Source organism: Sapajus apella, unplaced genomic scaffold (assembly GCF_009761245.1).
Source record: "Sapajus apella isolate SASKATOON/1434 unplaced genomic scaffold, GSC_monkey_1.0 scaffold87, whole genome shotgun sequence".
NCBI classification, from domain to species: domain Eukaryota; kingdom Metazoa; phylum Chordata; class Mammalia; order Primates; family Cebidae; genus Sapajus; species Sapajus apella.
The window spans coordinates 2,740,201-2,753,499 of NW_022437027.1; the positions used below are offsets into that span (position 1 = coordinate 2,740,201).

General features: G+C 40.1%; 1 protein-coding gene across 8 annotated transcripts in view; it reads left to right on the forward strand.

Moving 5' to 3' along the window:
- The window catches only part of CFI (complement factor I), a 61,700-nt gene that overhangs the window by 21,074 nt on the left and 27,327 nt on the right, over window positions 1–13,299 (forward strand). For all 8 annotated transcript variants that reach the window (XM_032254768.1, XM_032254764.1, XM_032254767.1 and 5 more), the window contains 2 exons: window positions 5,259–5,538; window positions 7,458–7,611. In XM_032254768.1, the coding sequence (XP_032110659.1) occupies window positions 5,259–5,538; window positions 7,458–7,611 (434 nt within the window). The remainder of the gene's footprint in view (window positions 1–5,258; window positions 5,539–7,457; window positions 7,612–13,299) is intronic.

Consider the following 13,299-nt stretch of genomic DNA (forward strand, 5'->3'; position numbering starts at 1 on the left):
GTTGCCCAGGTTGGAGTGCAGTGCAGTGGTGCTATCTGGGCTCACTGCAACCTCTGCCTCCCAGGTCCCGGCTCAAGTCTCCTGAGTAGCTGGGATTACAGGCATGCACCACCACACCAGCTCTACAAAAAAAAATTCAAAAGCAAAATGTAACTGGGCATGGTAGCATTTGCCTGTAGTCCTAGCTACTCAGGAGACTGAGGCAGGATGATCACTTGAGCCTACGAGTTTAGGGTTACAGTGAGCTATGATTATACCGCCGTTCTCCAGCTTAGGCAACAGAGTGAGACTGTCTCAAAAAAAAAAAAAAAAAAAAATAAGAGAGATGATTAGATTCACCACTCCATCTTACACCACCCAAAACACACATAATACTAGTTGTTATTTTAATATCTGTTATTGTGGGAGAGATTGAAATGACAGTCACTATAGTTTCAATGATGATTTAAATAATTTTTCTTATTAACCATACTAGCATTTACATTCAAAAGACAGATGTACATAAACATATGAGGCATACCCACATCATTTATATTCTGTCTTCAGGCAAAGCCTGGTATACACTTGCATTTATAAACCTCTTTAATAACATCCTCAAAGATCATTAGTTCATATTTTGGCAGCCACTGTTCTGGACATTGAGATACATGTGACTTACCAATTCTTTTAAATTAAAGCTGCTATCATCCTGTTTTAGACAGTGTGTAAATAAACAGTACTCTTGCAATGCCCAGCTATTGTCCAACAGTGATTTTCTGTCTCTTTGTTGATTAATATTGCCCTTGTTAACAGCCACTGTGTTGGTGTTATCCTTTACCACCCATCTGAAATTTAAAATGGTAATGTTATCATAAAGTTGCTTCCAACTTGCCTGGGAACAGCTGTGACTATGAAAAAAAAAACTTACAATAGGAACTTACAATAGGAAATTGTAAATATAGGAAACTGCTTAATTTCTAAGATGAACTTTGCCATGCTCTGATTGCTTCTCCTACCCCCTCCTTAACCTTGTTTCAACCATTTCCCAACTCTCCCTCTTAAAAATGCAATCCCTCCCATTCTGTTAGATTCCTCCCCTTAGCCTGTAATCATGATGAAATCTCTTCTATCCTAATGAAAACAAAACCCTTTCTTTACTCTGTGGCCCTTTATGCTACTGAGAGAAGGTGTCCTCTTTCCGGGTCCACAAGGGGGCATAGTTTTCAGGGCAGGAACTTCCTAGCGCCATACCCCCCTCCCATCTCTCTCCATCCGGGAGATTTAATGTTTACCTTTGAATTTCGCGGGCGCACCGGAAGAAACTAATCAACCCAGTGGAGTTCTAAGGAACTCCTTTCATTGGCCTGGGGTCTTAGAGATGGGGGTTCCTGCCAGGTGAAAAGTCCCCTTCTTCCACACCCCTTCGGACTCCATGTTTGGATCCCCTTCCATGAACAATCCCTTCGTGGAAGCGGTTTTCCTCTATCCTGGATTTTCTCTCTGGAGTCCCCTTCCACTCTCTCGTGGAAGCCTGTCTTCTCCTCCTAAACTCCATCTCTCTCTATTCCCTTCCACTCAGTGTGGAAGCTGCTTTCCTCTCCTGGATTCCATCTTTCTGTATTCTCTCACTCAGTGTGAGAGTTAGCTGTTTCTCTCTCCTCCTGTTTCTCGCTCTCTAAATAAATAAATCACTTTCTACAAACACTTTTGGGTCTGGCATTTACTGCTCACTGTGCCATGGTCCCCTCTCTCATTCTTGAGAGGGCAGGAGACCCAGAACCTGGAGAAACGTCCTCTCAGAGGAGCTGAGGGCACCCTGAAGCCCTGTATTACACTACTGTCTCATCAAATGTTCTCCTCCTTTAGAGCCTAGCACTTAATCGTCTACTCCCCCTTTTTTTTTTTTTTTTTTTTTTTGGAGATGGAGTCTCGCTGTCACCTAGGCTGGAGTGCAGTGGTGTGATCTCACCTGACTGCAACTTCCACTTCCCTGATTCAAGCAATTCCCCTGCCCTAGCCTCCCGAGTAGCTGGGATTACAGGCACATGCCAACATGCCTGGCTAATTTTTTTTTTTTTTTTTTTTTGTATTTTTGGCAGAGATGGGATTTCACCATGTTGGCCAGACTGGTCTCAAACTCCTGACCTCAGGCAATATGCCCGCCTCGGCCTCCCAAAGTGCTGGGATTACAGACAAGAGCCACCGCAGCCTGCCCGGCTAATTTTTTGTTGTTGTTTTAGTAGAGACAGAGTTTCACCATGCTGGCCAGGCTGGTCTTGAATTCCTGACCTCATGATCCACCTGCCTTGACCTCCCAAAGTGCTGGGATTACAGGTGTGAGCCACTGCACCCAGCCCCAGTCTTCTACTTCTCTACTGAAAGCATAGGGACATCCGACCTTACTTAAAATGAAAAACACCCTTATCACAAGGGGCAAGCACTTTTAAGTCTTTGATCTTTCTTCTGCTGTTTACAACAGATTTCTCAGTGACATGTTCATACAACCATTTCTTTCAACATAGCCACTCCTTCTTCAGGGGTACTAGGTGCCCTAGTTCCTAAGCCTTTCTGGGGTTCTGTGGGGCTTAGCTTTCAGTTCTCTGCTAAATCCATTACCACTAGCCCATCTGTTTTCTAGTTTCTAACATTTTGATATCTTATGTCCTGCAGTCGCCTCTCCATTCTCTTTGATCTTATTGTTAATGCCCTTTAAAAAAATTCCTTAATTCTCAATTTAACAGAGCTTGGAGAAGAGACAAGATGTCACTCCTTCCTTCCTTCCTTCCTTCCTTCCTCCCTCCCTCCCTCCCTCCCTTCCTTCCTTCCTCTCTCTTTCTCTCTCTCTCTTTCTTTTTTTCTCTCTTTCTTTCTTTCACTTTTTTTTGGTCTGTGTTCATGTCCTCATGTCTAAATGGCAAAACCAGTCAAACTTTTTTGTTTTTTTAGACAGAGTCTTGCTCTGTTAAGCGGAGTGCAATAGTGCGATCTCCGCTCACTGCAAACTCCACCTCCCAGGTTCAAGTGATTCTCCTGCTTCGGCCTCCTAAGTAGCTGGGATTATAGGTGCCACCACGCCCGGCTAATATTTGTACTTTTAGTAGAGATGGGGTTATGCCATGTTGGCCAGGCTTGTCTCAAACTCCTGGCCTTAAGTGATCTGCCTGCCTCAACCTCCCAAAGTGCTGGGATTACAGGCATGAGTCACTTTGCCTGGCCAAAACCAGTCAAGCTTCTATTTCTACTCCCTCACCTCCTATTCCAGCTTCAAATCACCAATGTGTGATTTCCCATTTCCTTAAAGTTTCAGTTTAATTACATGGCACTTAGCATAAGTGACTCCATTTTGGTTTGGTCTGTTGGGCTTGGTGCAGGAGTGCTGTTCAAAAAAATGTCTTCCCATAATTTTATGTAACAGAGTGAGTAACACCTCCACCACAGGCAATGAGGATGGAAGGTGCTGCAGCTTCTCTTCATTGTGAAAGGGCTTCCCATAGGTTCCCGTGGAATGCTTAGCATGGTGTTCCCTAAAGTCTGAGGAGGCAAAAGAACTGGTATTTGACCCATACCTGAAAGGAATAAGAACCCAAGGCTGAAAGTGCCTCGTGGCAGAGAAAAGAGAGATGGCTGTGTTGGAGCAAGCCCTGTTTCAATGGTAGGAAGCCGGGCAGACTACAGACAGGTATGGGCCCTCAGGAGGGAATGATCCTGGGGACCATCAGAAATAGGATGTTTGCCCAAGACCTTGTCTCCCTGCCAAGGGTAAGCAACCTCAGCAGAAAGGAGCTAGGACTGTTGGATACTGGAGCTAAGAAGACATGGACCATTAGCAGCCAGCTGGAGGAGAAGCACTCCCAGCATTGCGTGAGTTGACATCAAATGTTCCCAGTAGTGCAGTCTCCAGAGAACCTCATAGTACCTCACATGAGAAAGTCGGCTCTACCCCCAACCTCACAAAGGCTAGCTCTCAGCCGTAAGAATCAGATGGCACCCAGCTGCTGTCCCTTTCTTCCTCTCCTGAGAGGCAGGAAGCGTGACCTGAAAGCTGTGGAATGGAGGAGAACTGAGAAAGAACCCATCACACACCCTGGAAGCAAGACTCAGCTGGGAGGAAAGAGAGGCTTTCACCTGACATGAAGACAGCTTCAGTGGTTCCACAGCACTAGACATTGTCATTGCTATTTAGTGACTATTCCTGGGACTAAACATCCTTTAATTTTTCTGTTTTTGTTTAAATCTAAGAGTGACTGAAAAAGTTGTGACACTTCCCAAAGTTTATATCCAAAGATCATGGGGAATGAGATTTCAGAAAGGATTTAAAGGAATAAAGGTAGAAAAAAATCAAGTTGCTTTCTACTTGCATATCTCACCCAATGAGAGTATCATTGTTTCAATAAAATGTCTCTGCTGTCACGACACTTGCAAGCTGGTCAGTGGAAGATACAGGAGAGAAATTATTACAAAAATTCCAACTCTAATAAGTGCCAAAAAGAGATACGTGGAACCATGAAATGTGTAACTGGCATATTTCATTCTAGATCACTGTATCGAAAGCCAGTTTCCAAATGATCAATTTGTCATTGTGTGTGTGTGTGTGTGTGTGTGTGTGTGTGTGTGTGTGTAGCTATTTGTAAAGCTACTGAAAAGTGAGTTACAGGACTTTGACAACCTTTCCAAACGTTTGCATGGTTTTAATTAGCTTCTTTATTTGTCTTTATAATGGCATTTAAAGACTGATTTCTGTCTGCCCAGCGTGATGGTTTGCAGCTGCAGGGCACTGAGGAAGGAGCAGGGCTCACTGCGGGCAGTAGGGGAGACCAGAGGACAGGAGGCGCATCCTTAGAGGAAGCTCTGGGATGCAGGAAGAGAACACTGGCTTTTCTTCGCAAATTGACATTCGATCCAATTGGCCTGTTCCCAGCCCTCATATTATTTCCACTGGAGCCCTGCAGAGTAATAATAGCTCTCATAAAGTTCATGCCTAGTACCTGCCAATCATTACACACATGGTATTTCTAGTCTTGCAAAATAGGAGATACTATCTCCATTTTACAGATGAGGAAATTCACATTTCAACAGGGTCACGTGCCCCGGGCCATATAACAGTAAGTGCCAAAACTGGGTCTAGAAGCCAGGTTTGTGTGATTCTTAAAGCCATCAGACCACACCACCCTCATCTGTACTGTGGGCTGTATCTGTTTTGCTCTTTTCCTTCACTTACTCATCTTCAAACAGGAGTCTTTAGTTTGTTGCTAAGTTAATGTTTATTTTGCATTTTACAGGTCTCTTTAACATTGCATACGTCTCAAGAGGAACTGGTGGAGAAAAAGTGCTTAGCAAAAAAATATACTCACCTCTCCTGCAATAAAGTCTTCTGCCAGCCATGGCAGAAATGCATTGAGGGCACCTGTATTTGTAAACTACCATATCAATGCCCAAAGAATGGCACTGTGGTGTGTGCAACTAACGGGAGAAACTTCCCAACATACTGTCAACTAAAGAGTTTGGAATGTCTTCGTCCAGGGACAAAGTTTTTAAATAATGGAACATGCACAGCTGAAGGTAGCAAAAGCCTAGTTTTCAAGTCATTCTGTGATATAAGAGACTATTTGTATGCCATGCTTTCTATCAGAAAATAATTCTCTTGTGTATATTATGACAACTCAAAATTCTTTTCTAGGCTCTCAATGATAATTGGGGTAATCACGAAAGAAATCAGGGGTCATCCGAATCCAGCCAGCCTTTGAGTGCCGAGCGTGGGATGCTGACTCCAGACCTTCCCTTCAGTGCTTGTGCCACTCTCTGCTGCCCAGCCCTTTAGAATTGTCCCCACCCTCACTTCTACTTGGTTAATGGGATTATTCCCAGGGCCATCAAACTGGTTCAGAACCCAGTGAAAAGTCTTCAAGTAAGGTTGATACTCACATATAGGCTAGTCAAGCCTCGGTCCCCCTGTGGCTCCAGTGATTTCTTTCAACATCCATCCCCCCACCTCCCAACCCTTTCCCCGAGCTCTGACCCTATTGTCTCTAAATATTCAAGGGGCGCTTGAGCCACTGCTGACCTGGGACATACTCCAACCTAGCAAACCCAGATGTCGGAGCAGAGAGCATGTCTACAGCCCCTCCAGGTGCTTCATGTGCTTGTGCCCATGAGGAGGCTGGTGCCCTCAGATTCAGATTAGTGGGCAGCTATGATTAGGGATTTCACTGTCAGTCCAATTGAGTTTCAAGTCCCTCCAAACCCCGCCTTGGTTGTTGACAAGTTGTGAGACCTCACTGGACTCCAGTTTCCTCTTCTGAAAAATGTGAATAATAGAAGTTTCTAAGTGGAACAGTTCCTGTGAAACTTAAATAAAACATGTATGCAGGGCTCTTCACACAGTGCTTGGCATGCAGAAAGTACTTGTTACATTTTATGTATGACAGCAAAGCTTGGGCTCATTATCTTCTGATATCAAGTTGTTATGGACACTTCACAGCCATAGAAACGCTTAAAACATCCTTTTTAAAGGCACCATGACATATACCAGCTCACAGCAGCCTGTATGTTTGTGAGATGCTGAGTCAAGATGTTGAGATACTGTGGAAAAGGAGGAAGACAGCTCCCTGTTTGAGCTCGTCTGTAATCCCTGTTGGAAAGGAGAAAGGCAATGGTGGAGGTTATTTCATCAGTATCAGACTTTTCTTTTCTTGAGGCATTAAATGCCTTAAATATATGAGAGTACATAAACCCTTTCTACATTTTTACATTTTCACTGTTGGGCTTACTTTTGAGAGCATGAACTTTGGAGTGAGATCAATTGAATGGGTTCCAAATCCTGGCTTCACCACTTGGGCCGTGAACTTAACTTTCCCTAGATTTAGGTTCTTCATGTGTAAAAATGAGAATAAACATAGGCTTAATCCTCATAGTGTTGATGTGAGGATTTAATGATCCTCTATAGAGCCAAATAGCACAGCTACTGACTCATAGTAAGCGCTCTTAACATAATTGCTTACTATTACTGTTAAAATTGTCATGATGTTCAAAGTTCACTTGAAATTAAGTACATTATTATTATTTTTTATTTTTTTTCCATTTATTTATTTTATTGCATTTTAGGTTTTGGGGTACATGTGAAGAACATGCAAGATTGTTGCATAGGTACACACGTGGCAGTGTGATTTGCTGCCTTCCTCCCCATCACCTACATCTGGCATCCCTCCCCTTGCTATCTCTCCCCAACTCCCCACCCCCCATCGTCCCTCCCCTATTTCCCCCCAACTGACCCCAGTGTGTAGTGCTCCCCTCCCTGTGTCCATGTGTTCTCATTGTTCAACACCCGCCTATGAGTGAGAACATGCGGTGTTTGATCTTCTGCTCTTCTGTCAGTTTGCTGAGAATGATGGTTCCCAGTACATTATTATTTTTAAAGACTTTTAATTAAGAGGAAAAGTGAATGGCTACCTATTGCTCATTATTATTTTTTTTAATTTTAGGAAAGTTTAGTGTTTCCTTGAAGTATGGCAGTACAGATTCAGAGGGAATAGTTGAAGTAAAACTTGTGGACCAAGATAAGGCAATGTTCATATGCAAAAGTAGCTGGACCATGAGGGAAGCCAACGTGGTCTGCCTTGACCTTGGATTTCAACAGTGAGTGCTTGTATCAGTGGATTTTCTTATGGTTGATTTCATTGCTCTGTTTGCTTTTTGATTACCTAATCTTTCTGTATATTAATTTCCACATATATAACCTAAGAAAATGAACAATGTGCATCATAGCGTTGTTATGAGGAAGAAGTGCATTCGTGTTTACCCAGCCCTTGGAACCCTGATGACCACAGAGCATGGATAATAAAGCTATTGGAGTATCTGGATGTGAATCCTTCAGTGATTCTGAGAGTCACAAACACATTCATTTCTGTTTGTCTCTACTCATCTATAATTATGTACACTTTTTCACACCCAGTGTAGTTTATATACTGGGTATGAGTATAGTTTATAGTAACTATATAAACTATACTTGTGTTTATATAGTGATTATAAAATATATAGTTATAGTATAAACTATATAGCTAGTGTAAGTTTATGGTATAGTTTATACTTCACATAGTATAAACTACATAGTTTATATATAACTGGTATAGTTTAAAGTTTATATAGTTATATTTATAGTATAGTTTATATATGCCTTTTCTCTTTTTTCCTCGATCAACCTTCTAGAGGTTTGTCTATTTAATTGGTCTTTTTGATTTTTATATTTTAAAATGGTCTTTTGTTTCTTTATGTTCTACTTCAATAATCTTTGCTGTAATTTTTTTACTTTCCCTTCTTATCCCTATTGTATTTTTTCTGATTTCTTGAGTTGAATACTTGGCCTGACCATTTTCAATTTTTCTTACTTTCCTAACATAAATATTTAAGGTTCAACATTTCCCTCTAGGTAATGTTTGATTTGCATGCCATCAGCCTTCATAAATGGTATTTTATTTATTGTTTGCTTCAAAATATCTTCTTACTTTCAATATAATTTCTTCTTTGCTCCATGTATAATTTAGAAGTTTTCTTATAATATTTGTTTTAATTAATATATTAGTTTGCTTTTGGTTAACTTTGTGTTATTGATTTTCTGTTTAATTGCATTGTGGTCAGAGAATATCCCTGTATAATAACAATTTTTAAAAATATTTGTTGAGACTTGCTTTGTGACAGAGTATTTTTCAAATGCTCCAAGTGCAGGGTTCTAAATAATAGGTATATTATTTATTATTAATAGAATTAGCAAAGTTGATAGCTGCTTTGTTTAGATCTTTTTCTATTTCTTTACTTTCAATCTTTCTATATCTTTAGATTTTAAGCATGTTCCTTATAAAAGGCACATATCTAAATTTGTTTTAATTCAGGATTACAATCACTGTTAACTGAAGAGTTTTGTCCATTTACATTATTGTAATTACTTATATTGTTGAATTTATTTTTCCTCTTGTTTTTAGGCTTATTATTTACCCTAATTTTTGAGTGCTTTTGTCTTTTTTCCTTTTCTAATTTCTACTAAAGATTTTTTTTTAATCTTTCCTCTTTTTCACTTGTAGTTGGTTTGAAAATTATGCATTATATTCCTTTTTTTTTTTCCTTTTTTAAATTATACTTTAAGTTCTGGGGTACATGTGCAGAATGTGCAGACTTGTTACACAGGTATACATGTGCCATGGTGGTTTGCTGCATCCATCACCCTGTCACCTACATTAGATATTTCTCCTAATGTTAGCCCTCTCCAATCCCCTCACCTGTTGCTATCCCTCCCCTAAACCCCACATCTCCCGACAGGCCCCAGTATATGATGTTCCCCTCCCTGTGTCCATGTGTTCTCATTGTTCAATACCCACTTATGAGTGAGAACATGCAGTGCTTGGTTTTCTGTTCCTGTGTCAGTTTTCTGAGAATAATGGTTTCCATCTTCATCCATGTCCCTGCAGAGGACACGAACTCATCCTTTTTTATGGTTGCATAGTGTTCCATGGTATATATGTGCCACATTTTCTTTATCCAGTCTGTCTTTGATGGGCATTTGGGTTGGTTCCAAGTCTACAGGACCACAATAAACATATGTGTGCATGTGTCTTTTTTATAATTTTTGAGACAAAGCAAGACTCTGTCTCTACACACCAGGCTGGAGTACAGTAGCATGATCTCGGCTTACTGCAACCTCTGCCTCCTGAGTTCAAGCAATTCTCCTGCCTCAGCCTCCCAAGTAGCTGGGACTACAGGTGTGCACCACCACATTCAGCTAATTTTTGTATTTTAGTAGAGATGGGGTTTCACCATGTTGGCCAGGATGGTCTCGATCTCTTGACCTTGTGATCTGCCCACTGTGGCCTCCCAAAGTGCTTGGGATTACAGGCGTGAGCCACCACACCCAGCCACATGTGTCTTTGTAGTAGAATGATTTATAATCCTTTGTGTATATACCCAGTAATGTGATTGCCGGGTCAAATGGTGTTTCTGGCTCTGGATCCTAGAGGAATTGCCATGCTGTCTTCCACAATGGTTGAACTAATTTACACCTCTCCAACCTCCATGTCCTCTCCAGCATCTGTTGTCTCCTGACTTTTTAATGATTGCCATTCTAACTGGCATGAGATGGTATCTCAATGTGGTTTTGGTTTGCATTTCTCTAATGACAAGTGATGATCAGCTTTTTTTTCATATGTTTGTTGGCCGCATAAATGTCTTTTTTTGAGAAGTGTCTGTTCATATCCTTTGCCCACTTTTTCATGGGATTGTTTCTTTCTTGTAAATTTGTTTAAGTTCTCTGTAGATTCTGGTTATTAGCCCTTTATCAAATGGGCAGATTACAACAATTTTTTCCTATTCTGTTAGTTGCCAGTTCACTCTAATGATAATATATTTTGCTGTGCAGAAGCTCTTTAATTTAATTAGATCCCATTTGTCTATTTTGGCTTTTGTTGCCATTGTTTTTGGTGTTTTAGTCATGAAGTACTTGCCTATGCCTATGCCTATGCCCTGAATGGTATTGCCTAGATTTTCTTCCAGGATTTTTATGGTGTTAAGTTGTGTGTTTAAATCTTTAATCTATCTGAAGTTAATTTTTGTATAAGGTGTAAGGAAGGGATCCAGTTTCAGTTTTCTGCATATGGCTAGCCAGTTTTCCCAACACCATTTATTAAATAGGGAAACTTTTTCCCATTGTTTGTTTTTGTCAGGTTTGTCAAAGATCAGATGGTTGTAGATGTGTCATGTTACTTCCAAGGCCTCTGTTCTGTTCCATTGGTCTATATCTCTGTTTTGGTAGTAGTACCATGCTGCTTTGATTACTGTAGCTTTGTAGTATAGTTTGAAGTCAGGTAGTGTGATGCCTCCAGCTTTATTTTGTTGTTGTTGTTGTTGTTTTGTTTTCAGTTTTGTTTTTTGTTTAGGATTGTCTTGGCTATACAGGCTCTCTTTTTGTTCCATGTGAAGTTTAAGGTGGTTTTCTCCAATTCTTTGAAGAAAGTCAATGGTAGCTTGATGGGGATAGCATTGAATCTATAAATTACTTTGAGCAGTATGGCCATTTTCACAATATTGATTCTTCCTAACCATGAGCATGGAATGTTTTTCCATTTGTTTGTATCCTCTCTTATTTCTTTGAGCAGTGGTTTGTAGTTCTCCTTGAAGAGGTCCTTCACATTCCTTGTTAGTTGTATTCCTAGGTATTTTATTCACTTTGTAGCAATTGTGAATGGGAGTTCACTCATGATTTGGCTCTCTGTTTGTCTGTTATTGGTGTATAGGAATGCTTGTGATTTTTACACATTGATTTTGTTCCTGAGACTTTGCTGAAGTTGGTTATCAGCTTAAGGAGATTTTGGGCTGAGATGATGGGGTCTTCTAAATATACAATCATATTGTCTAATAGAGACAATTTGACTTCCTCTTTTCCTAATTGAATACCCTTTATTTCTTTTTCTTGCCTGATGACTTCAGCCAGAACTTCCAATACTATGTTGAGTATGAGTGGTGAGAGAGGGCATCCTTGTCTTATGCTAGTTTTCAGAAGGAATGCTTCCAGTTTTTGCCCATTCAGTATGATATTGGCTGTGGGTTTGTCATAAATACCTTTTATTATTTTGAGATACGTTCCATCGATATCTAGTTTATTGAGAGTTTTTAGCATGAAGGGCTGTTGAATTTTGTTGAAGGTCTTCTCTGCGTCTATTGAGATAATCATGTGGTTTTTGTCTTTGGTTCTGTTTTTGATGGATTACATTTATAGATTTGTGTATGTTGAACCAGATTTGCATCCCCAGGATGAAGCCAATTTGATCGTGATGAATAAGATTTTTGATGTGCTGTTGGATTCGGTTTGCCAGCTTTTTACTGAAGATTTTAACATCAATGTTCATCATGGATATTGGCTTGAAACCTTCTTCAGCTGTGTCTCTGCAAGGTTTTGGTATCAGGATAATGTTGGTCTCATAAAAAGAGTTAGGGTGGATTCCCTCTTTTTGTATTGTTTGGAATAGTTCCAGAAAGAATGGCACCAGCTCTTCTTTGTACCTCTGGTGGAATTCGGCTGTGAACCCGTCTGGTCCTGGACTTTTTTTGGTTGGTAGGTTATTAATTGCTTCCTCAACTTCAGCTGTTGTTATTGGTCTATTCAGGGATTCAACTTCTTCTTGGTTTAGTCTTGGGAGGATATAAGTGTCCAGGAATTTATCCATTTCTTCTTGACTTACTGGTTTATGTGCATAGAGGTGTTTGTAGTAATCTCTGATGGTAGTTTGTATTTCTGTGGGATCAGTGGTGATATCCCCTTTATCTTTTTTTTTTTTTTTTGCATCTATTCAATTCTTCTCTCTCTTCTTTTTTATTAGTCTGACTAGTGGGCTATCTATTTTGTTGACCTTTTCAAAAAACCAGCTCCTAGATTTATTGATTTTTTGAAGGGCTTCTTTGTATGTCTGTCTCCTTCAGTTCTGCACTGATCTTAGTTATTTCCTGTCTTCTGCTAGCTTTTGAGTTTGTTTGGTCTTGCTCCTCTAGTTCTTTTAGTTATGACACTAGGGTGTCAATTTTAGATCTTTCCTTGCTTCTCATGTGGGCATGAGAAGCTACAAATTTCCTTCTAGACACTGCTTTAAATGTACCTCAGAGATTCTGGTACGTTGTGTCTTCGTTCTCATTTGGTTTCAAAGAACATCCTTATTTCTGCCTTCATTTCATTATTTATCCAGTAGTCATTCAGGAGCAGGTTGTTCAGTTTCCATGTAGTTGTGCATTTTTGAGTGACTTTCTTAATCCTGAGTTCAAATTTGATTGCACTGTGGTCTGAGTTAATGTTTGTTATGATTTCCGTTCTTTACTGAGGAGTGATTTACTTCCAATTATGTGGTCAATTTTAAAGTAAGTGTGATGTGGTGCTGAGAAGAATGTATATTCTGTGGATTTGGGGTGGAGTGTTCTGTAGATGTCTATTAGGTCTGCTTGGTCCAGATCTGAGTTCAAATCCTGGATTTCCTTGTTAATTTTCTGTCTCGTTGATTTGTCTAATATGAACAGTGGAGTGTTAAAGTCTCCCACTATTATTGTGTGGGAGTCTAAGTCTCTTTGTAGGTCTTAAGAACTTGCTTTATGTATCTGGGTGCTCCTGTATTGGGTGCATATATGTTTAGGATCGTTAGCTCTTCCTGTTGCATTGATCCCTTTGCTATTATGTAATGCCCTTCTTTGTCTCTTTTGATCTTTGTTGGCTTAAAGTCTGTTTTATCAGAGACTAGGAATGCATCCCCTGCTTTTTTTTTTTTTTTTTTTTTTTTTTTTTTTTTTTTTTTTTTTTTT